The 26,612-nt window shown below is 40.6% G+C and overlaps 1 protein-coding gene across 1 annotated transcript in view; it reads right to left on the minus strand.

The window, feature by feature from the left end:
• Nucleotides 1–24,904, minus strand: part of EXOC4 (exocyst complex component 4) — a 634,255-nt gene extending 609,351 nt beyond the window's left edge. The window contains exons 1-3 of the mRNA XM_089676875.1: nt 24,784–24,904; nt 11,943–12,132; nt 5,918–6,112 (exon numbers count right to left, since the gene is read on the minus strand). Coding sequence (XP_089533001.1) covers nt 5,918–6,112; nt 11,943–12,132; nt 24,784–24,851 — 453 coding nt within the window. The 5' untranslated portion in view covers nt 24,852–24,904. The remainder of the gene's footprint in view (nt 1–5,917; nt 6,113–11,942; nt 12,133–24,783) is intronic.
• Nucleotides 24,905–26,612: the final 1,708 nt, after the last annotated feature.

Below are 26,612 nucleotides of genomic sequence, written 5' to 3' on the forward strand. Positions count from 1 at the left end.
TTTGAGCTGAAAATGATGTCTCTGTTGCACTAAAAATTACTACAGAACATCCCCCTTGCAGTATGTTATGAGATGAGTTGAGAGGCAAAACTGGGCAGGGCTGACAGTGCAGCAAAGGCATCGTGTTTTCAGCTAAAATGGAATTAGACACCCATAGGATGTATAGCTGATCAATGGGTATTTTTCTGTATATGCAGCATTTATAAAGGCCTATGGGGAAATATGCATGTAATGCATTGATATACTGGAGAAGATTTTTTTTTAATCTCCCTTTCCACACATAGACTTTAAAGTAAACCTGTCACAAACCTATGCATATCAAACTGAACGGTTGACGTGAACAAAATTCATAAGCAGATATTGACCTCAAGGCCAAGCTTGACCTTTTTTTCGAAAAGTTGAAATTTGGATATAAAAACTCTGCTGCCTATATTTGTGGATCAAGGGACTGATGTGAATGTACAATATATATGTAAAGTGCTGTGTAAATTGACAGCGCTATATAAGTACCTGGAATAACTAAATCTACTGATTGTTTTGACGCGTGCTTTCCATTGACGTTAACCTCTGCTTATGCATTTTTTATCATATGTTCAGTCTGAATTGCACAGGATTGTGAAAAAGAAGCATACCAAGAATTTTAGGCTATATAATAAGGAGTAAAAAGATGAAGTACCTGCTAGGTGAGCACTGCACCAAAGTACTGATCAGTTTTAAATAACAAGAAAGATAACAGAACATCATGTTTAATAGGGTTTAAATTGCACCCATACCCAAATTATTAGCAAGTGCTTACATATTCTTAACCTCTTCACGCCGGCCGCACACAAATGTGCGGCCTCCCGGCGTCTGGGCGTAGACGCCGAGCGGCCGCACATTTGCATGCAATTAACAAAAAACATAGACAGTCAGGTCCATAAATATTGGGACATCGACACAATTCTAACATTTTTGGCTCTATACACCACCACAATGGATTTGAAATGAAACGAACAAGATGTGCTTTAACCTCTTGCCGTCCGCCTGCTGTTTATAAACGGCAGGGCGGTGGCAGTCCAGTGGCGGGTTGCCGTTCCTAAACGGCACTCGCCTTTTCTAGCTGTGCGCGCTCCCTGGGAGCGCGCACCACCGCGATCCGGTGTCCGCTGTGTCCTCCGGACACAGTGAAACACCGATCGTCGGATGGGACCTCTGTACGAGGTCCCGGTCATGTGATCACTGATTGGCGAATCAGTGATCACATGCAAAGTAGTAAGCAAGATGTCACTTGTGACATCATTGCTTACTACGTGTGAAATCTGTGAATGATCACAGAGGTCACATGGTACAAGGCTATTCACAACACCCTTGTACCATGTGACAAGCTGTGACCAATCACAGCTCACTCAGTATTTCTCAATGACTGCAAGAATGCAGACAGAGAAAGAGAAATTATTGCTTTTACATCCTATATGGGTGTAAAAGCAATCAGTGTAAAAAAAAAAAAAACAAATCTTCATCACCCCCCACAAGTAGTACAGTGTCACCATGGTGACACTGTACTGCTAGGGTGACAGTATGTAAAAAAAAATAAATAAATAAAAAATAATAATATAAAAAAAATAAAATAAAAATCTAAAAAAAAATTTAAAAAATTATAATTTTTGGTTATAAACTAATTTGGATTTTTTTTTTTTTACTAAAAAAATAACGGAATAAATTTTGGCCAAGATTTAGGATGAAATATTATTTATTTGCAAAATTTTATTAAAAAAAACACTTTTTTTCAAAATTTTTGGACTTTTTCATTTACATAGTAAAAAAAATAAAAATCCCAGCGGTGAATAAATACCACCAAAATAAAGCTTTATCTGTCTCAAAAAAATGGTAAAAAATTCATATGGGTACAGTATTGCATGACCGCGCAATTGTCATTCAAAGTGTGATAGCGCTGAAAGCTGAAAATTGCCCTGGACAGGAAGGGGGTAAAAGTGTCCGGACAGGAAGTGGTTAACTGCAGACTGTCAGCTTTAATTTGAGGGTATTTACATCCAAATCAGGTGAACGGTGTAGGAATTACAACAGTTTGCTTATGTGCCTCCCACTTATTAAGGGACCAAAAGTAATGGGACAATTGGCTTCTCAGCCGTTCCATGGCCAGGTGTGTGTTATTTCCTCATTATCCCAATTACAATGAGCAGATAAAAGGTCCAGAGTTCATTTCAAGTGTGCTATTTGCATTTGTAATCTGTTGCTGTCAACTCTCAAGATGAGATCCAAAGAGCTGTCACTATCAGTGAAGCAAGCCATCATTAGGCTGAAAAAACAAAACAAACCCATCAGAGAGATAGCAAAAACATTAGGCGTGGCCAAAACAACTGTTTGGAACATTCTTAAAAAGAAGGAACGCACCGGTGAGCTCAGCAACACCAAAAGACCCGGAAGACCACGGAAAACAACTGTAGTGGATGACCGAAGAATTCTTTCCCTGGTGAAGAAAACACCCTTCACAACAGTTGGCCAGATCAAGAACACTCTCCAGGAGGTAGGTGTATGTGTGTCAAAGTCAATAATCAAGAGAAGACTTCACCAGAGTGAATACAGAAGGTTCACCACAAGATGTAAACCATTGGTGAGCCTCAAAAACAGGAAGGCCAGATTAGAGTTTGCCAAACGACATCTAAAAAAGCCTACAAAGTTCTGGAACAACATCCTATGGACAGATGAGACCAAGATCAACTTGTACCAGAGTGATGGGAAGAGAAGAGTATGGAGAAGGAAAGGAATTGCTCATGATCCTAAGCATACCACCTCATCAGTGAAGCATGGTGGTGGTAGTGTCATGGCGTGGGCATGTATGGCTGCCAATGGAACTGCTTCTCTTGTATTTATTGATGATGTGACTGCTGACAAAAGCAGCAGGATGAATTCTGAAGTGTTTCGGGCAATATTATCTGCTCATATTCAGCCAAATGCTTCACAACTCATTGGACGCCGCTTCACAGTGCAGATGGACAATGACCCAAAGCATACTGCAAAAGCAACCAAAGAGTTTTTTAAGGGAAAGAAGTGGAATGTTATGCAATGGCCAAGTCAATCACCTGACCTGAATCCGATTGAGCATGCATTTCACTTGCTGAAGACAAAACTGAAGGCAAAATGCCCCAAGAACAAGCAGGAACTGAAGACAGTTGCAGTAGAGACCTGGCAGAGCATCACCAGGTATGAAACCCAGCGTCTGGTGATGTCTACGCGTTCCAGACTTCAGCTGTAATTGACTGCAAAGGATTTGCAACCAAGTATTAAAAAGTGAAAGTTTGATTTATGATTATTATTCTGTCCCATTACTTTTGGTTCCTTAATAAGTGGGAGGCACATATGCAAACTGTTGTAATTCCTACACCGTTCACCTGATTTGGATGTAAATACCCTCAAATTAAAGCTGACAGTCTGCAGTTAAAGCACATCTTGTTCGTTTCATTTCAAATCTATTGTGGTGGTGTATAGAGCCAAAAATGTTAGAATTGTGTCGATGTCCCAATATTTATGGACCTGACTGTATGCTGAGAGCGCGCACCCTGCGCGCTCCCAGCACACATGTCCGCTACTCACGGAAAGGTCCCGGTCTGCTCTTTTGATCGGGACCTTTCCCAATCATGTGACCGCCATGACAACGTGTTACAGCGGTTACATGATCCCTAAACCCCGCCCTGCCCGTCCCGCCTCCCGGCTTCTGAAACTCTTAAAGGACCGGGAGGCGCTGGCGGGAAGGCAAGCAGTAAATATGAGCTTTAGGCCTCTTGCACAGACATAATTTACTGGTGTTTACACGCAAGATCTTGCTGGCAGAAAAAAATCTTGTTTCAATTCACAGATATACTATGCTTGTATACACAAGTATTAATGTAAATTACTGCACTAAAGAAAAAAAAAATTTTTTTTTTTTTTTTTTTTTTTTTTTAAATCTACCTCAGTACACATCAATGCATTACAAATTTTTACACAGCTGTGTGCATTGTGCATAGGCAACAATGTACTTGTGTTCAGATCCATGAAAAAAATATTGCTACATGGCTATAAATGCCCATATGCACGAGGCCTAAAACAAGCCATTCCTGGCCTCTCTAGCTGTTTGTAATGTGAAGTAATAATTCTCAATATCACAGAAAATGTTCACGTCAGGTTTCTAGCAGTCTGCCAGGGTTCTGCTCTCCCTAGAAAGTAAATAGTAAAGAAGCTGGGATTTCTGTGCCTCAGTTATACAATTTAAAAAGGCATTTCTCCACAATGCCTACAAATACAGGAGGTAAACTAGGGCTTGTTCACATTAAAGCTTGTTCAGAATATACATAGACTTTAGTGAGCATAGTCTGAAAACAGGCTGACTTTAAGTGTACATTCCCCCTGATTATTGCCGATGTCTTTTTTTCTATGTATTAAAAACCTGGTTGTTATCTTGACAGTCCCTCTGACTTGCTTTTGCAATCTGACCATGCCAAGCACAGAAGCAAATCCATGCTGACATAGTTTGCTAAGCAGAGCTACAGGACATTGTGACAGAGTGTTTCATGACAGTACTTGCAATCACCTGGCTAACCAATAATATAATCTGATGTTTAGTAGTTCTTATTGATCCGTAAAATGATATTTAATTGTTTTTGTTTAACCTAAAGTATTTATTTACCCATATGAATTTAGTGAGGTATTACCAGTTTACAGGACTTAACGTGGTTGTACCCTCAGACATTAAATATGAACACAGCATATCCATTTATAGTGTGCACTTTTCTCAAAACCGCTAAGCCTCATTTCTGTCTGCTGCATCATTCCTCTGCTATTGGTATGAATCACTTCTGACAAGTTTTCCTGACACCAAGAGAAAAATGATGACAAGGGAGGGAACTCAGCAGATTAACAGCCTCAGCTCTGCTCCTGTGAGTCCTGTGGAGGGGGCGTGTCCTCCAATCAACTCTCAGAGCTCTCCTCACTGAGCTCTGCAGTGTAATTTCAGCTCTCCAACCACTTTTTGTCTGAACTCTTCAGGTATGAAAAGAATTTAGTCATTTTGGTTAAATCCACCAAACTTTCAACTAAATTGTTAGCAAAAAGTGCAATATCGGCATTAAAATGCAATTCAAAATATATAGGTAAAGTTGAGTCCTAATTCAGAATCTTACAGTGATGAAGTAAAAGGTATCAATTTAACTAGGCCACTGAACACTATTGGTCGAAAATAGGGTTATTGGTATTTTCCAATTTAAAAAAAAAAAAAAAGTGACAATGATGATTATTGACTTCAAAGCATAAACATGTATCATTGACTTCAATGCAAAATTGAGTCCCATTGACTTAAATGCACAATGTATGTATGTATGTATGTATGTATGTATCTATGTATATATAATTTATTTTTATTTATTTAATGTTCTGTCCAATTTTTGTGTGTTACTTTCAATAAAAGTTATTTTACGTAGCTGGATTGTATTTTTTAAATTCATATTCATTTAAATTCATAATATTAATTAAAAAGTCGAATACAATTATATATAGAAAAAATATATATTTGTTTAAAACTGTCCATTTCAGTTTTGGTTTACGGCTAAGTGCATCCTGAATTTTCAGTTTTGGTCCAGATTTTTTATTTCGGTGCAACACTAAATGTCACACCTGTGAGGTTCAATTTTATCAATTATACAGATAACTTTACTACACAGCACCAAATATTGAATAAAAAAAAATACTTCACAAAATAATGAACAGTTTTCACTTTCCAACACGGGAAACATAATATCTGGAGAACTGTTCCCTTGAATAATGATTTGTTCCAATTAGAGGAGGGCAATCCAATTCATATAAAGAAGCATAAAATAATTGATTTCTGAAAATTAAAATTTTATATCTTAAAAAAAAAAACTACAGTGTCAAAAAAAATACTTACCAACATATCAGTGGCACTCAGATAGTGTTTGCTGGCCATACACTGTTCCAGTTTTTGAGGCACTTGTTTAATGTTCTCAATTTCATCCAAAAGGTTCAGCACATGCTTGTGCTCAATGCCCTCAATCCAAAGTTTTCTGAGTTCATCACGCTTGCAGTGAAGCAGCATCTTACATGACAGAAGGTTTTCTTTTACCTGACACAGAAAAAGAAAACAAAAAAAAAACTGATTGAAAAATAGTTTTAAAAAATTGTAAAGAAAAAAAAAACACATGGAGGCTGTTGATGCCGTTTTCTCCTTTTTAAAATGCAAGTTGCTTCTCCGATTGTTGTCCTGATCACTTGGTCTTATTACTGTGTCACTGACATGGAACATACAAATAGATAAGGGCTTCTGACTTTTGTCTGATTATACTAACATACATACCTGTTCTAGGTTTGGAATTTGAGAACTACTCAATCAGAAGTCTAAGCAGAAAAGCCAGACAACCAGAATTTTAGGAGAAGGTCAGCAACAGTAGTCTCAGTATTTCTAGGAACACAGGTACACTTTAAAGTCCGTTGGTGTAAAGCTGCGCACAGTAATCTTTTTATTTTTATTCTCCAACTATGGATTTTATTACCAAGCGTAATAAATTAATTAATTATTTATTGAGGTGTATGACCTGTGAACATTAATGATCAGTTACAGCTGATTTCTGCTAGTTACCTAGGATTATAAAAAAATATAATTTGTAACTTTGACCAGTATTTGCCTTAAAATGAGGGGAAGAAGGAAGAAATGTACGTGAAGACATTCAATTGTTCAGTATCATAAGAAAACTGAAGGAATTATTTTGTTCTTTTGTTAATAGTATTGCAAGACAGCTGAAAAAGATTATTTTCTTAATAAAGAATACTGTATTATTTTTGCTAATAGTTCCCAACTAATAGGTTTTCATGAACCCTGAATCCCCCCGCCAGGACCCGGCGATTGACATCTGTAGCTGCCAATGGAGGCACGAGTAGGGTCACATGCACGCCCCCTATCTGGAAATACAAATCACGTATATAAACATGACTTTGCGCAGCCCTGCCACCCTGTAACAGTATTTCTGCTATAGGGTGGGGGGGAAAGAGGTTAAAAAGTGTAAGTTACAAAACAAAGCCTATTGGGTATACCTAGGCTAAGAAAATAACCATGAAAACAAACAGACAGCAAACATCCTAACTTTAAAACTTTGTGACAGCCTGTGCCATCCGGCACTTCACTTGTCACCCCCACAAATAGGATAGGAGCAATGCAAACAGTCTCCAAGGCACCACAGTGTAACCTGAAGTATGCTGTACCAAATACAAGGATACCACAGGTTAAAAAGTTAGTGGGGTAAGTCAACAGAAGCCACTGAGTCTCTTGTGTCCAGGGTGGATAAAAATCAATGATAAACAAAAAAAAAAAAAAAAAAAACTGATTTTTTTTATTTAACCTCCTTAGCGGTGTTCCCGAGTGTAGCTCGGGGTAAAATTTCTATACCAAAAGCGGTAACCCCGAGCTACACTCGGGCTTACCATGCGGCGCTGCTCTGGGGGTCCCTGCAGCACTTACCTTGTCCTTCGCTCCCGCGATGTGTCCCCTCCAGCATCCCCGACCATCTCCTCCGGCCGATGCCGGCATCCAGCTTCTGTGTTCCGGTCCCTATGACGTCAGGACGTACGAGCGCCGGAACCGGCGGGAAATTTGAATTTTTAAAAAAATGGCATTTTTGCTGTCATTGCTATTTCAATGCATTTCACATACATTTTGTCCCTACTGCTTTGTCCTGTGCCCTGCCTGCATTTTGAACGTTCTTTCTGCCTGGAAACTTAGAAAAGTCCATGGCGTCCAAAAAGCGTCCCTTTACGTCAAAAGCGGTTTTAGAACAGCGATAGTAAATCAGAACCACTTGCAGAATTGAGTGATAATGATGATTCATGGGGAAATTCTTCATCAGACACTGAAAACACTTTTGCGACTTTGCTCAGCGATGTGCGAATTTGCCTCTGTATTTCAAATTTCAGTGTTTTTGGTTTGATTATATTATTGAATTAAATTTATTATTATATTATTATTTTTTATGATTATTTATTAAATTATAAATTATGATTTCGTGTTTCAAGTTTTATCATATCCGGAATGTTTACTAGACTCTTGTTCGTACAGATTTCAGTGAGTTATTCCTAAAAATTACAGCCTACAATAAAAAACTACATATTTCCATGCAAAAAAATGGTACCACTTTCAGCACAGAAAATCGGAAAGAATCATACCGCCAAGGAGGTTAAATCGGATTTTTTTTAAATGAAATGCTTTTTGAGGAAAATATATTACCATCCAAAGGTTATTCCATCATGAAATAAAGATTAGTTTTTTAATTATGTAGAATAAGGCTGTATATGTTTAATTATTTTGGTAAATAAATTCCATGAATCCATTCACAATGTCATGCTCTTCCAGAGGTTTTTGTAAGATTATTGGGCAGTTTCTCTGCCTACAAGATATTATCACAGATGCTTGGTTTACTTTTGCATTTCTCAAAACTGAATTTGACTCAGCGGAGATCACATGCCTCTTCTTCACAGCAAAAATGTTATAACATGAACAGAGTTAAGAAAAAGACCTTAATCCTAACTTCTGCAAACCTATGAATACAGAATCAACCCCTTCAGTGCTAAGTTTCAAGAAGTTCAGTGAATAGAATAGAAACAATATTTTTCTGATTGTTTGGAATAGATCTGCACAAGAAGAAAGTGAAACTAAGTGTGAGGAGGAAGGGGCTGACAGTCTAAGTTTCCTAAAATATATATATTTTGTTTAGCCAAATTAGTTAACAAACATGGATGTTTGTTTAAGCAAATAACATATGCTGTAATGTTATTGTTTCAGTTGAATAAATCTATTTAAATTGTTATTATTAAGGTAATGATTATTTTTCTCCTTCCCAAGTACAACAGAAAAGTTGTTCAAATATGAATGATTAACCTATTAAACCGGGGATAAAAAATCTAATATGAAAAGTTGTTATTCTAAAAATCTTCATCTACTTGCATATTAAAGTTATACCAGCAAGAATTAGTCTTTATGTAGAAAACTAGGATTTAAATCAAGCCTTACTGACTAGTGATTTAAATCAGTTTGATTTAAATCAAATCCACCCTGCTTGTGTCTATTTATATATCTTAGATTTTACTGAATTTGTGTGGACAACCCCTTGACTTGTAAACAAATTTATACAATAGGATCGTTTTGTTAACTTTATGCTTCCAGAAATCAGATGTAGGAGCTTGTGGGGACTACCATTTGAAAAGAATGACTTTACGTGCGTAAAAAAAAGCAGTAAACCCAGCAAAGTTCTCATAGCTCTAAACACGGCTAGAAGATGAACTAAACCTAACATGCATACATCTACTTTAAGGGTACAGAGATGGTTGTTACCGACCTGATACATTGAGTGACCTCCAACCAAAAAGATTTAATCGCTGGGCAATCCCAAAATACATGTAGGAATGTTGCTGGATCTTTCAGGCAATGCCAACATTTAGTGGAGTGGGAGAGATAAATTCTATGTAGGTTTTGGGGGTTGAAATATATTCTATGTAGTATTTTAAACTGGACTAAGCAATCTCTAGTTGAAACCAATGACTGCATGGGATACTCCCAGATGTCCTCCCAATCCTCAGTATCTAGCTCAGGTACCTCCTCCCTACAGCAGGTGAGCAGCCTATCTAGGCCTTCATGAACGGTTGGTAGCAGAAATTTATATATACTAGACAACGGTTTCACGAAATCATCTGTATGCAATAGAGAATCAAGTCCTGACATCTCAAAAGACGCGGTTGGTTGCGAAACTGCTGCTGCAATGCATGACGTAGTTGGAGGTACCTGACCAAGTAAGAGTTAGGGAGAACATACCTTATTTTGAAGGAGTCAAAAGTTTGAAGAACATCCGCCTCACAAATTTGTGGAAGATATTTGATCACTTTAGAGTCCCAGACATTAGAATCTGTACATAAGAAGAATTCATTAAGATGGGGGTTCAGCCACAAGGGCATGTGAGGTGACCACTGGTTGGAGGTGACAGGATGATACAATTGCCAAGCCTTAATAAGTGATTTCATGGATTGTGTAATAGGGTAGGAAGCCAAAGCCCCTCAATATAGCAGGTTTTTCATTGTCTCATAGGAACCAAGATGCGCTGCTTCAAGCACCACAGCAGCATTGCTCTCATCCGCCACCAGCCAGTAATGAGCATGAGTAAGCAAAGCAGCAATATAATAGGTATATAAGCTAGGGCACACCAACCCCCCGTGTCCAGGGCCGCTGGAGAGTTTAAACCTGGGCTGTCTAGAGCCCCAAATAAAGGAGAACATGGCTGAATCAAATTGTTTAAAATATTTCCTTGGCATTCACACTGCAGCATGGCGAAGAATGTACAGAAATGAAGGGAGTAGTTTCATTTTAAGATTTATTTTTCCTATGAGTGAGAGGAAAAGGTGCCATACGTTGCTTTGCTTTTTGTAACAAGGGTAAGAGGTTCAAGGAGCAATAAACCAGATACCCGGGGAGAGACCACCCCCCAAATATTTCGCTGAGGAGGTCCACTCTAAAGGTAACTCTGGGTCCGCTAGGTCCTGTGCTTTATGGTCTCTGGGTAAAATTTGTGATTTATCCCAGTTAACCTTTAAGCCAGATAAAGGGTAAAAGAAAGAGATTAAATTAAGTGCTTCCTTAAGGGAAGGCCCGGGGTCATTAAGAAATAAGACTAAATCATCAGCATATAGTGCTACCTTCTCAGTGATGGGGCCAACTAGGATTACTTTAATGAGGGGATTATTACAGATAGCCTGAGCAATGGGTTCCATCATTAATGTGAATAAGCCTGGAGAGAGGGGACATCTCCATCTAAAGAAGTGTGGTCCAAACCCCATAACCTCCAAAACAGCCGCCATATAAACCCAATCAACTGAATTGAAAGCTTCGGCTACATCTAAAAAAAAAACAAGGATTCATGAGAGTCATTCATGGGGAGTTGTATAAGAGTAGATTAATATCCGTGGATTTCCCATGTATAAAACCAGTTTGATCTATGCTCACTAAGGAAGGCAGAAACATCATCAATCACGTAGCCAGGATTTTGGTTAAATTCTTTAGGAGTGATATGGGCCTATACAAAGCACAGTATCTGGGGTCTCTGCCTGGTTTAGGTAATAGCACAATGTACGCTTGATACATAGAATGAGGGATAGTTTGAGACTGATAACTATCTGCAAATACTTTACAGAGTCTTGGGGCCAGTTCCTTGGCATGCATCTTATACCAGTCTCCCGGCAAACCATCTGGCCCTGGCGTTTTGTTGGGGGAAAGGAATTGATAGCCTGTTCTCCATATTCGAACAGCCTACCCGCCTGTATTGCAGCATCAAAGTGAGTTAGCGATGTAAGATGAAGTTCCTGCTGGGCCGAAGCCAACTGGGAGTAATTGTCCCCAGTAGGGGAACATGCAAAAGCAGGAGCTGCCCCCGACTCATCCCGCTCCAATTTAGGGAGTTGTGTTTAGAATTCCCGTCAGGCCGATTTGATGGCAGATATATATTGGCCTATGGTATATGCTTTGAAAGCGTCCCACACCACTTGGGGGGACCCGGTTTGATCATTGACATCCCAATACTGAGCGAGCAAGAGAGTAGCTCCGGTACTTTATCGCTCTGAAGCCACCTAGAATTCAAACGCCAGCAGCCTGGGTCCTTACGACCTCCGTGCTCAATTGTAAATTCCAAAAGGGAGTGGTCAGTGATACCCGCAGGCAGCAAATATGAGATTGCATATACCGAGACCAGGAAAGATATTTCAAAGGTTCCTCAGTTTTGAAAGGTGGAGAAAGGCTGCCTTAGACGTTTGAAAACCTCTGTTTAGATCGAACAAACTTATCTTGTTGAAAGAAAAGATGGCATTATCTGTATTGAGCATTCACAGAGGTGAAGTCTTTTTATGGGAACATAGGTGTGGTTCACCTGTTTGATCTTGTTACGGGAATTGGTGATACGTTCAGTTATGCTCTGGTAAGTACGTATGGCAGTGGTAAGCTCTGTAAAGTGCTGCTCAATCTTCTCATCCAGGTCTTGGTCACATTTTTGATAGGCTTCCTCCAAACGACCTCGCTCTGTCTCTCTGTCTTCCACATCATCACTAGTTGAAAGTGTTCTAAAACAACAAAAAAAAAATCTCAAGTTCATACATTTAATGCAAAGGTAAAATAGTTTACATGGTCTTTCAACTTAGAAAAGCTCAATGTATTATTTTCTATTATCGTACAGTAATTACTCAACAATGACAGATGTGAAGTGATCAACAGCATTTCTTTGTAAAACCTCACTGTGGTTCTGCTTTCGGGAATGTTTTTTTTTTGGTTAAACAGTATTAGGCCTCATGCACATAGACTTACAGTATACATGCATTAAATATGCCCAATGTAATTTTGGGTGGCTGGGGAGCTGCGGGTGGGGGACCATTGTGTCCCTTTGGGGAGATTTCCATTCACTTCCTGTCCCATAGCCAAAACAGGAAGTGAGAGAAAATCCCTGAAAATTAAATCCCTTGGGGCCCACAGGTGACCAGAACTGGTGTCGCCATTGGAAGATTTCTTCTTTATTACTTTTCTGGGGACAATCCGAAATTTGGAAATTTCTTTTGCTTTTAGTGATAATGAAAATTAGCACAAATAGGGTGAATCTCCCCAACGGGGGCACAGACAGCAATACAAAAAAACTGACAAATGTTCTAATCCTTCTCCACTCTATTCAAAAAAAAAAAAAAAAAAAAGTTTGCCTTTAGCTATACTTTAACGTCTTTATGGGTCTGTGTGCATGTAACCCTTAGAATTCATTCAAGTACATAAACCTATAACTAGAAAAGCATGTAGGCTGCCATTGCTAATATTTCTTAGCTGGTTGGTAGTCATACTGTCCCTTTGTATTCAACACTTTGAAACTCAAGAAAACAGGTCTGTAGATAATCACTGCTGCCTTTCCTAAACTGTATATTTCAACCTGGTCACTGGCTGAGGAAATAAGAAAGCCAATGGGTCAGCAACAAAGCCAGGCAACTTGAATTTTTGTAAAAAAAAATTCACAATGACAGCCCCATATCTCTTTTGGATTACTTTAAGCAAATCTGCAGTTTGAATAATGTTTATCTATGGCCTAGGTCCCACTGCAGCACACAACAGAGGATAATAATTCCCCTTCCCTTGGTTCCTTCCAGCCCCAGCTTATAGAACAAAAAAGTAACTCTTGGTATGGACATACAACACTACCCTTGCTTTCCACAGTGCAATACTTGTTGCCTGAGCAGTCTGTTGCTAGGCCTGAGCACCAGCACAAGATGACAGTGGATGAGTCTTTAATGTTTTTAATTCCTTGAAATTTGAAATTGACACTTCATAAATTACAGAAATGTTTTGATATGTATATAAAAAGCAGAATATCCTCCAAATATATAATTCTGGAAATGTTACAATGTTATCATGTTCTTGAATACAAGTGCAGCAGTGGTGTGAAGAAAAACGTAGCTCAATGGACATGGTATGAACAACCCCAAGCTGTGGATGCTGTACACAATACAGGTCAAATATTTGTGGAGAGAAAAAAAAAGAAAGTGTAATGTGACCACATTAGTGGTTGATGTTTTTCTGCAAAATATCATGTTTTATGAGTTTTAAGCAACAGTCAATAAATAGTACTGTTAACAGTATTTACAAGTATCTGGTGACTCTGGTACCAATAAAGTCCCAATTCTTGATAATATAATTTCTGTAATACATTCTTAGGATGTTGATACCTACAAAGCAATATATACAATCCACATTGAATATTTAGGTTCCCAAGTTCTAAGTCTGCAATGAATTAGGTCTGTTACTTAGCCTATGCAGGCAAAGTACATATTTGCTTAAAGAAAAAAAAAAGTGATATTAAACCCAAAACCAAAAATGTAATATATTGCAGCTTATTAATCATTAGATGTAGTGACTGCATTAGTTTTCTTTTTTTTTTTCTTTAAGCTTTTTTCCCTGGTAATCTGTCCAATTACACACCTCCTGTATTAGAGTGCCCCTACTCTGGATGATGGAGCACAGGGGGCACATTGGACAGCAGCATTGTCAATCTGGGAGATGGGAGCGTTAGAAGTACTAGCAGATTTAGAAATTGAAGCCAACACTTTATAAGCAGTTACAGCAAACCATTTCTTCCTTTTGGGATAAAGGTTTTATATAATAAAAAATTGGGGTAAATGGTTTGTCTCATCCTTGGTACAATCTGCAAGAGAGTTTGTGCTTTTGAAAAACACCATACTTACTGGCCAGATAACCAGATCACCAGAAGAAAGAAAGCCTAAAAAGTAAACGAATGGTGCCACCACAACTAAGAATTGGTAAGCTGCAATAAACTAAATGTTTTCTTATGAGTTTAATACTGCTTTAATACACTTTAGCATTTTCTTGTGTGTTTCAAAACTACACAATTGTCAGATTTTACAGTTTTCAATGTGGATTTTTCTTATTAAAATTTGTGAATTGTAGCGATAGTCAAATTCTGTTTAAAAGAAAATGCAGTGTATTGTCTAAAACACAAAGGAAAATCAAGCAGTGGACTGAAAACAAGGCTTGTGGCTCTGATAAGCCCATATTTCAGTGATGACAGGAACTGGGAATATCCTGTTCAGTTTCCTTTGGATGCACAATACCTTCCTGCCTAGATATTTATTTCTGAGACCTGAAAAACTCCATAGATGGGGAAATCACAGCAACCAGAACTTGAAAGATTAAGTCTTTAGAGGTGATACATACAAAAATGATCTACCAAAACAAGCTGGATGAAAACTTTGGTGTCAGGTTTAAAATTCATACAAAATAGTAGTGTTTATGGCACAGCTGACCATGGTTACTTGAAGGGTTGGTTCACAGTTAGACGAAAACTTACCAGAAAGCATGTTACACAGATTGAAGCTCAGAGTATGTAAAATGGGGCTCCGCTGCATCACTATGCTATTTTGTTAAAATGTTTGCTTTATTTCGGCTAAAACTTTGCTGCTTAACTCTAGTTTATATATTAGCAAATACCAAGTGAACCTACTTGCTTTTCCCAGTTTGAACCCACTCACATCAGAAGCAACTGAAGCTGAACCAGAAGCTCACAAATACCTGCCTAATGACACCATGGATGGAAATAATCTTTAAAGTAGAGTTCCGGATTAACCCTAACTACTCCTAAACTGTCCCCTTGCCCTTTGTAACAACTATGCTTATTAACCTCTGTAAGAAAGGTATTTTTTTAGGCCGGTCCACATGCCACATGATCTCCTGTGTCAGCCAACCATGGCTGCAGGGTATAGGAGAGAGCACTTGACAACAGCTAATAAAGCCTGCAGTGGTGACATCACCCATAGGTTTCAATGGCTCATGTGGGTTTTATTAAAAAGAAGTATAATATCTGTTCATAAATGTTAAAATGAATAGCAATTTAAATAAACTAATCCAGAACCGTCAAAGGGTTAATTCCCCTTTTCAGTCTCCACTGTGCATACCTCAATGGGTATGGAGTTTTGGGTGCCCACAGTGCCCGTGTAGCAGTCCAGGGATTTGAAATACATGCTCTTTTCCTTTCTTTCTCTGCAGTGCTTCCGGAACAGATTACAGCGATGTTAAGTGCCGGTGATGACCAATCAGAATCATTCTAATCTGTCTCAGAAGTGCTGTGCATAGAAGAGAAATAACAGCGAGGATTTCAAATCTCCAAACTACTCTCTGGGCTGCTTGGGCACTAACAGCTCAGCTCCCATGGAGAGAAGCATAACAGAGACCAGGAAGGGGGGTGGTAAGGATGTATGGTGTTAGTTCACCTTACAGAAAAAATGAAAAGGTAAGCTAACACTAAGTTTCTTGAGAAAGTCAACATTTGTGTACCACATGAGCAGCACAGTGGCTAAATGGTTAGTACTTCTGCATGGCAGCACTAGAGTAGTTGGTTCGAATCCCAACCATAGCACCACCTGCCTGGAGTTTGCATGTTCACCATGTGCATGCGTAAGGTTTCCTCCGTGTACTCTGGTTTCCTTCCACACTCCAAAGACATGCTGGTAGGTTAACTGGCTTCTGTCTATATTGGCCCTAGTATGTGTATTTATGAATGCAAGTTAAGGACCTAAGACTGTACGTTGCTTGAGGGTTAGGGACTGATGTGAATGTACAATATATGAATGCATATATTATATATACATATACACACAATATATATGTAAATTGATGGTGCTATACAAGTACCTGTAATAAATAAAATAAAGAGTGGCCAATAAGGGCACACTTATTAGTCACGGGGGCTGACAGGTAGACAGGACTGAGCCCTAAAATAACTAATAAGTCAAGACCTTAAAAAGAAAAAAAAAAAAAAAAAGTTTCAAGAGAGTAAACGCAGAAGCGTTATTCTAATTCTATAGCTAATAAAGGTAACATCAAAAACAAATAATATCAGCAGCACTGAGAAAAAAATGAGGAAAGGAACTTTTATCAACAGAAATAAGTAATCATGATAAATAGCACTTTAGAAAACTAAATGTCACACAGATTAATTCCAGGGTTTAAATCTACTTCAACTTTGAAAAGTTTTGTATGGCTCACTGACAGGTTCACTTTAAGGACCACATCCCTAAGACCAGCATCACCTATGCTGGATGTCTTGCATATCAGAAATGTTTGCCTGGCAACCCATACATATAGTTGGAATAACAGACGTTTTTACAATTTTATCACAAACATATAAAAATCTCTGCGTATATGAAGTAGAGGGACGTGATCACATTGGGAGGAAATCAGATGGTTATAACAATTCCGTCCAAATCACATAACAGTAACAAAATCATCCTAAAGCTGAAGTTTAATCTGCTTATATTTTGCCTTCCCTGGTTGCTCTTTCCTACACATCAACATGCTAATAAACATTTTAAATAAAAAACTGTTTTCCTTACATACTTTATTGTAGAGCCTGCAATGTCGTCCTTTGCTCTCTGTGAGTCACTATGCAATGCAGACAGATCAAGGCTATCATGGGAGGGCAAGCATGGTGCTACATATAGATTCCTGAAACAGGAAGCTGTGCTAATGCCCACATGTGATACTGAGCTTCCAAAATTTAAAGCATAAGTTCAGTTTTGCAGGTAAAAAAAAAAATGTGCATTTACTTTTTTCTTTTTTAGGAGCCTGGAAAGCATTGCACCCACGATCAACAGACCGCTGGTGCTTTGCAGGACTCCAGCAGGCTGTCAGTGTGAGCTGTACATCGTATGGGCAGGAAGTTTCACACTGACAGGAAGACTCAATCACCACAGAGCTCAACAGCGCCATGGTAGTTTATTGAGAACCACAAGCCGACAGCCGCAGAGGATGTTGGAACTTGTAGTTCCCATTCATAAAACTCTGTGAATAAATCACGCAGCCAGGCAGGTCAAGCCCCACACGGCTTCTTTTTTTGTAAACTACCAGCTAGCAGGAGGAGAAGATCCCCTGCTAGCTTTCACAATGGGGGATCGGTGGGGGGGGGGGGTTGTTACGGTAACATGTTACACCCCGATTATGGGTGTAACATGTTACAAAAGGTAAACTTATCCTTTAAAGAACTGAAATCCAATAAATGAAAAAGGTGGGCCAAGGATAGTATTGATAGGTAGGGAAGTGTTAGATGATGCTGGATGTCCCCCAGCCAGTAAAACAGAAATGTTAGCAACCTATTCTTCAAACTTGTGGCCCTCAGGATAATCTGAGGGTGAAAAGAGGAGCTGTTCTATAAGGAGGCACTACCACAACCATCAGTAGCCAGAGTTCAGCTTTAGGGTGGCCACCAGTAGAGAAATAATAATAAAAAAAAAATAAAACTTCCAATGGGGACACTTGTTTTGGTGACAAAATACTTATTTTACATGGGTATCCAGGAAGCAGTAAAAACAGGTGGTTTATCTGCATTTTTACCACCTCCTAATAATCCTACTACAAATGGACATGGGAGCTGAGAAGGTCAATACACACGCTGTGGTAAATTTTAAGTATTTTTTTCTCTTTAAAGTAACAAACATGATATACTTACCTGTTCTGTGCCACGGTTTTGCACAGAACGGCCTGATCCTCCACTTCTCAGGTTCGCCATCAGCACTCCTTGCTCCTCCACTTCTCGCTGTGACATCATAGAAAGTTGCTTCCTATTGTGGCACACCAAGGGGCTACCTATTCCTGAGCTGTGTTGCCTGTGTCTATAGACAAAGACAATGAGTCTTGGCCCAGCCCCCCCACTTCCTTTTCACAGGATTTGACTGACAGCCAATAGCTCCTGCTGTTCTCAGCATGTGAGAGCAGTGAGAAGAGGAGAGAGCTGCTGCAGTCATGCACAGTGCTGAATCGAGATCAGGCTAGAGTAAGTATAAGGGAGGTGAGAGGGCGAGACACATACTGAAACATTTATCTTAATGCATTAAGGTAAAAATCACTTAGGTTTTACAACTTTAATTTCAAGGCAGAACTGCCTGTCAAACTTGCCCAATGAGGTCAATAAGACCGTGCCCCACCTGTTTCATTACGTTATTTAACTACTTGCCCTGCGGAAGATTTACCCCCTTCACGACCAGGCCATTTTTTGCTGTTCAGCACTGCGCTATTTCAACTGGTAATTGCGTGGTCGTGCTGCACCCAAACAAAGTTTATGTCCTTTTTTCACACAAATAGAGCTTTCTTTTGGTGGTATTTTATCGCCTCTGTGGTTTTTACTTTTTGTGCTATAAACAAAAAAAGACTGAAAATTTTGGGGAAAAAAATTATATTTTTCACTTTTGGTTATAAAAAATATCCAATGAACTCAAAGTTAGTCATAAATTTAGGCCAAAATGTAGTTTGCTACCTGTCTTTGGTAAAAACAAAATCCCTATACGTGTATATTAAATTGGTTTGTGTGAAAGATATAGCATCTACAAACTATCTATCTATCTATATATGTATATGAATTTCCACAGCTTTTACTTTCTGACTGCCTATTACATTTGTTGAGCTGCTAAAATACCAAGGCAGTACAACCCCCCTCCCCCAAGATGACCCCTTTTTGGAAAGTAGACACCCTAAGGATTTTGCAGAGGCATGTTGAGTCCCTGGAACATTTTATTTTTTGCCACAAATTTTTAGAAAATGACTTTTCTTACACCAAGTTGTCACTTAAATGATATATTGCTCATCCATGCCATGGGTATATGTGGAATAACACCCCAAAACACATTCTCCTACTTCTCCCGAGTATGGGGATACCACATGTGAGAGGCTTTTTTGGCAACCTAGCTACATACAGGCCCCCAAAATCCAATGACCACCTCCAGGCTTTCAAAGGGCATATTTCCTCATATCACTTCCCCACTACCTATCACAGTTTCGGAGGCCCTAAAATGCCAGGATTGCTCCAAACCCCAACAAATGACCCCTTTTTGGAACGTAGACACCCCAAGGAACTTGATAAGAGGCATGGTGAGTATTTTACAGATATAATTTTTGTCACAGGGTTTTGAAAAAGAAAAAATAAATTTTTGTTTTCTTTCTTCGTTTTCCAAAAACGTGGCAATAAATGAGATCTGCAAAATACTCACCATGCTTCTTAGCAAATACCTTGGAGTGTCTACTTTCCAAAAAGGGGTCATTTGGAGGGGTTGCTTTTACTATCCTGGCATTTCAGGGCCAAAATTAGAAGCTTATGCCACACATCACCCACTCTTGGAGACCAAGCCTTTTCTGACACTTTTTGTTCACATGAAAAAACTGTTTTGTTTTTTTTTGCTAGAAATTACTTTAAAACCCCAAACATTACAGGTGAAACTCGAAAAATTAGAATATCGCGCAAAAGTTCATTTATTTCAGTAATGCAACTTAAAAGGTGAAACTAATATATGAGATAGACTCATTACATGCAAAGCAAGATAGTCCAAGCCGTGATTTGTCATAATTGTGATGATTATGGCTTACAGCTCATGAAAACCCCAAATCCACAATCTCAGAAAATTTGAATATTGTGAAAAGGTGCAATATTCTAGGCTCAAAGTGTCCCACTCTAATCAGCTAATTAAGCCATAACACCTGCAAAGGGTTCCTGAGCCTTTAAATGGCCTCTCAGTCAGGTTCAGTAGGAATCACAATCATGGGAAAGACTGCTGACCTGACAGTTGTGCAGAAAACCATCATTGACACCCTCCATAAGGAGGGAAAGCCTCAAAAGGTAATTGCAAAAGAAGTTGGATGTTCCCAAAGTGCTGTATCAAAGCACATTAATAGAAAGTTATGTGGAAGGGAAAAGTGTGGAAGAAAAAGGTGCACAAGCAGCAGGGATGACCGCAGCCTGGAAAGGATTGTCAGGAAAAGACCATTCAAAAGTGTTGGGGACTTTCACAAGTTCACGAGTGGACTGAGGCTGGAGTCAGTGCATCAAGAGCCACCACACACAGACAGATCCTGGACATGGGCTTCAAATGTCCTATTCCTCTTGTCAAGCCGCTCCTGAACAACAAACGTCGTCAGAAGCGTCTTACCTGGGCTAAAGAAAAACAGACCTGGTCTGTTGCTCAGTGGTCCAAAGCCCTCTTTTCTGATGAGAGCAACTTTTGCATCTCATTTGGAAACCAAGGACCCAGAGTATGGAGGAAGAATGGAGAGGCACAAACTGCAAGATGCTTGAAGTCCAGTGTGAAGTTTCCACAGTCTGTGTTGATTTGGGGAGCCATGTCATCTGCTGGTGTTGGTCCACTGTGCTTCATTAAGTCCAGGGTCAACGCAGCCGTCTACCAGGAGATTTTGGAGCACTTCATGCTTCCTTCCGCAGACGTGCTTTATGGGGATGCTGACTTCATTTTCCACCTGCCCACACTGCCAAAAGCACCAAAACCTAGTTCAATGACCATGGGATTACTGTGCTTGATTGGCCAGCAAGCACGCCTGACCTGAACCCCATAGAGAATCTATGGGGCATTGCCAAGAGAAACATGAGTGACATGAGACCAAACAATGCAGAAGAGCTGAAGGCCGCTATTGAAGCATCCTGGTCTTCCATAACACCTCAGCAGTGCCACAGGCTGATAGCTTCCATGCCATGCCGCATTGAGGCAGTAATTGCTGCAAAAGGGGCCCAAACCAAGTACTGAGTACATATGCATGCTTATACTTTTCAGAGGTCCGATATTGTTCTATGTACAATCCTTGTTTTATTGATTGCATGTAATATTCTAATTTTCTGAGATTGTGGATTTGGGGTTTTCATGAGCTGTAAGCCATAATCATCACAATTATGACAACTCACGGCTTGAACTATCTTGCTTTGCATGTAATGAGTCTCATATATTAGTTTCACCTTTTAAGTTGCATTACTGAAATAAATTAACTTTTGCACGATATTCTAATTTTTCGAGTTTCACCTGTATATATTATTTTAAAGTAGAGGTCATAGAGAATAAAACGGTGGGTGTTTAAATTTTTTACATCACACAGTAGTTGCGCAGCGATTTTTCAAATGCAAATCTTTTGGAAAAAATACACTTTTTGAATTTTAATGCACAAAAACACAATATATTGCCCAGTTGTTTGATAAACTATAAAAGATGTTAAGCCGAGTAAATAGATAACAAAAATGGCATGCTTTAAAACTGCAATGGCGACAAAGTACATACATTTTTCATATTGATAGGCGATGCTTTAAAACCTTTACAGGTCACCAATTTATATTTACACAGGAGGTCTAGTGCTAGAATTACTGCTGTCGATCTGATATTCACGGCAATAACTCACATGCATGGTGCAACTGCTGTTTACACGGCACAGGGTCAACGCTTGCATACGCAGGTGCGTGTGTGCGGGGGCGAAGGTGCTTTATTTTGTTTAGTTATTTTTATTTTTTCTTATTATTATACAGTCCCTTTCATTTTTTTTTTTTATTGCTATCACAGGGAATGTATATATCCCGTGACTGCAACAGACATTGACAGGTATTCTTTTTCTGAGAAATTTGGGGTCTAATAGACTCTAGATATCTGCTCTGCCCTTACATCATCTGATGTCACCAAGATCAGTGTGATCAGATACTTTCCCAATTTACATATGGCGCTGTTAATGTCCGGTGAAACGGAAATGATGAAATGCTCATAGCTTCCGGTCTCTTACACCATGGAGATGATCGGAGCCATTCTGGTCTCTGATCAGCTCTATGGTCACCCAGTGGACCTGCCAGCTGCATTCACGGATTCCACTGTGGAACAGGAGAGCACAAGAAAACTGTGGAAGGCAGGGGGGGGGGGGCGAATATCCCTTCCCGCTGCTTGTAAAAAGATTCAGCAGATAATTGGTCACTAGAATTGCCTTTACATGAAAGCCGACCGCCAGCTGAAAAAAATAATACCAGGATGATGCCTGTAGCTGCAAGCATCATCCCGGTATAACCACTCAAAATCCAGCAACATATCAGAACATTGCTGGTTCATGTTGGGCATATATGTAACAGCAGAGAACATGGACATATGATGACACAGGTCTGATGACAGCAATTCAATCTTATTTGTAATACCCATGTTGAGGGTTTTTTTTTTAAACTCTCAAATATGGTATTTTTTATTTAATTTTATTTTAATACTTTTATCAGAATAGTACAATGTAACCATAGTAACATTGCACTACTCGGGGGGGGGGGGGGGGATAAGGGATTTTTACACTTTGTTTTGCAGGAGAAATAGAGATCATTTCCTGTCATGACCTGTCAGGAATGAGTTAGGTTTTTGACAGCTCAAGATAGTGATCTGTGATTGGCTGCAGCTTGTCACATGCTACAGGGTGCTGTGATTGGCCCCATGTATCATGTGACAGCTGTAGTTCAATCACACCTCACTAGGAAGAGAAGCAGAGCTGTTATGTATTAGATTGATTCATAGCAGCTTTGCTAACATTGTGATCATGTGACCGCATAATGATCACATGATCACTGGGATCTTCATTCCGCTGTGCCCACCGAAAACAGCAGCGCCCCCCTGTGTTAGTACAGCCAGAGCGATGTACAGGCATGTTGCTTTGCCAGTAGCTGCCGCCCCGTCGCAGAACATTACGGGTGGACAGACGGGAAGTGTTTAAATAGAAAATCCCTTTGGGATTTGAGAAAAAAACAGGCATTTAGGATGTGGCAAGATCACCTCCTGCATGCTTGGAACCGCTGTCCTATCGCCTCTGAAAACTGATCAACCATGGAAAATTCTTCTGTGGCCTGTGAGGGAAATTATCAAGGACTCATTTATACCTGCGGTTAGAGCGTAGCAAAAAAAGGCAGCTAAGCCAAGTTTGTACTGCCCAACCCCACTCCTAAAGACCCAAAAATACTCACCGCCACTTTCCACTGGTGCATCGGTTACCTTCTTTGCTGGATGCTGTAATCGTCTCCCTGGCTACTTCTGGATGCCATGTTTTCAGCCTTCTGATTGGCCGTTGGGGCCAATTGACATCACTCTGCACATGTCAGTAATTCTGTCGCAAGCAGAGTGTGCCAGGAATGCATGAACAGCCCAGTGTACATTTAATAAAAGACTGCAAGCAGGCAGGTGTTTGTTACTGCAGAAGACACATATTATGTGTCTTCTGCAAAAAGGAGCTGCAAGTTCACAGTTTTTTTACTGGTTAAAGTGTTACTAAACCCACAATAGTAAAATCAGTCTGTATATGCAGTAAGGCATGCTTGTTATACTCACTGTGGGACCTAAGGGGTTAAACCTCCGCATTGTGTAAAAAGGCTGTTTGATCCTGTCTTCTCTGATCCTTCCCTTCTTCTATTGTCCCCAATCCATTTTTGATAGGACAGAGTTCTAGGAGTCACTCTGCACATGCTGTTTAGTGTGTATGGCTAGAGTTTTGTTTTTTTTCTTTGGAAGGATACATGTAATCAGCACAGGGCCAACCAGCACTGTCCAGACAGAGGGTCAGGGGTCATGTTGCCTCATAGGACAATCAGAGGAGAATGAAAACTCCTCCGACAAACTTTAACCAGTGCTCAGCCAGACACTGATAGAAGTCGTAAGACTGTTATATACTGCTGATAAAAAAAAGGTATTTAGAAGTTTATATTTACTAAAATAATTGCATTTCCATTTTCTGTGTACTGTGGGAAACTAGATATAGTGAATGCAGGATCCTGGGTTTAATAACACTTTTTAAAGTGGAGTTCCACTGTCAAAAAAATAAAAGTCAGCAGCTACAAAAACTGTAGCTGCTAACTTTTAAAAAACAGCCACTTACCTGTCCCTCGGTGTGTCCCCCGCAGCCCGTTTCACCGGTCGTCCTGGATTCCAGGAGGCCGGCATCTTCAACGTGCTTCATGCTGCAAACGTGATGCTGATTACCCCTCCCCCATCGCATTCGGCTGCCAAATGTGACCCATTCAAGCAAATAGGGCTGCAGTGCAACTGCATGTAATGCTTAAAATTGTAGTGTGGTGATGTGGCATTTATATAGTTAAAAAAGGCAGTAAGGAGGAGTCTGTCAAATGTCTCAGATCCCTTTTCAGAGGGGCAGCAAGCACTGCCTCTAGTATAACCTAGACTTATTCCAGAGTGACTTCTTTTCTTCCTCTAATGGACAGGAAGAGCAGGGAACTCTTCCCAAAGGGAAATAGTAAAAAAAATATATAATACAAACTGGATTCAAGTCATTAGATCCCTGACACAGCTTCAGAGAGAGAGCACGCCTTGCTCTACCACAATGAATCTTCTAACATGTTGTTACCAACAAACTGAACACCATTAAGACTGTGTCCCCTCACCTACCTAATCACAGAGATAAGTAGCCCCGAAGGATCTTTGCTCTTGCTGATTTGGCCCCTGTAGGCAGACATCTCTTCTCACTCTCTTCCTTCTCTCACACCAAAACACTGACACACAACAACTACGCAGCTGCGGGAAATTTCGTAGCCAATCAGATCTGGCGGTGAAATGCGTTCGCCCCATCAGGGCAAGGCGGGGACTCCTAGTTTTTCTCGGGAATTGTAGTTTATCATGTCGCTCTATGCAGAGATTACAAGTTTACTTGGACTACGAGGACCGTGATACAACGCGAAGCCGGCTGTTTGAATAACTTTATCAATCCAAGGAAAGTGCAAGCATGGCAGGCTGATGAGGGGTGTGGTTAGATATATGTGGACACCTATGACTTATTGTAGTTCGCTGTGACCGACTCCTTGTAACAGGAGATCACATTTTCTGAAGACGGTCAGGGAGGGATCTTGTGAGGTAGCAGATGTGTTACATTAACAGTGCTGGTCCACCTCGTAGAATGCAGGATGTGCTATGTGTCCATGACTCACTCCTCATGCGTCCATACCTCCTCACTCACTCCCCATGTGTCCATACCTCCTCACTCACTCCCCATGTGTCCATACCTCCTCACTCACTCCCCATGTGTCCATACCTCCTCACTCACTCCTTATGCGTCCATACCTCCTCACTCCTCATGCGTCCTTACCTCCTCATGCGTCCATACCTCCTCATTCCCCATGCGTCCTTACCTCCTCATGTGTCCTCACCTCCTCACGCCTCATTCCCCATGCGTCCTTACCTCCTCACTCCCCATGCGTCCATACCTCCTCACTCCCCATGCAGCCATACCTCCTCACTCCCCATGCATCCATACCTCCTCGCTCACTTCCCATGCGTCCATACCTCCTCATGCGTCCATACCTCCTCACTCCTCATGCGTCCATACCTCCTCACTCCCCATGCGTCCATACCTCCTCACTCCCCATGCATCCATACCTCCTCGCTCACTTCCCATGCGTCCATACCTCCTCATGCGTCCATACCTCCTCACTCCTCATGCGTGCATACCTCCTCACTCCTCATGCGTCCTTACCTCCTCATTCCCCATGCGTCCTTACCTCCTCATGTGTCCTCACCTCCTCACGCCTCATTCCCCATGCGTCCTTACCTCCTCACTCCCCATGCGTCCATACCTCATCACTCCCCATGCGTCCATACCTCCTCACTCCCCATGCGTCCATACCTCCTCACTCCCCATGCGGCCATACCTCCTCACTCCCCATGCGGCCATACCTCCTCACTCCCCATGCATCCATACCTCCTCGCTCACTTCCCATGCGTCCATACCTCCTCATGTGTCCATACCTCCTCAATCCTCATGCGTCCATACCTCCTCCCTCACTCCCCATGTGTCCATACTTTCTGACTCCCCATGTGTCTTTCACTCCTCACGTGTCCATACCTCCTCGCTCACTCCCCATGCGTCCATACCTCCTCGCTCCCCATGCGTCCATACCTCCTCGCTCACTCCCCATGTGTCCATACCTCCTCGCTTGCTCCCCATGTGTCCATCCCTCCTCGCTCACTTCCCATGTGTCCATACCTCCTCACTCCCTCTCCATGTGTCCATCACTCCTCATGCGTCCATACCTCCTCATGGGTCCATACCTCCTCGCTCACTCCCCATGTGTCCATACCTCCTCGCTCACTCCCCATGTGTCCATACCTCCTCGATCACTCCCCATGTGTCCATAACTCCTTGCTCCCTCTCCATGTGTCCATACCTCCTCGCTCACTCCCCATGTGTCCATACCTCCTCGCTCACTCCCCATGTGTCCATA

Source organism: Staurois parvus, unplaced genomic scaffold (assembly GCF_062004578.1).
Source record: "Staurois parvus isolate SC_StPar_1 unplaced genomic scaffold, SC_StPar_1.0 ptg000175l, whole genome shotgun sequence".
Lineage (NCBI taxonomy): Eukaryota > Metazoa > Chordata > Amphibia > Anura > Ranidae > Staurois > Staurois parvus.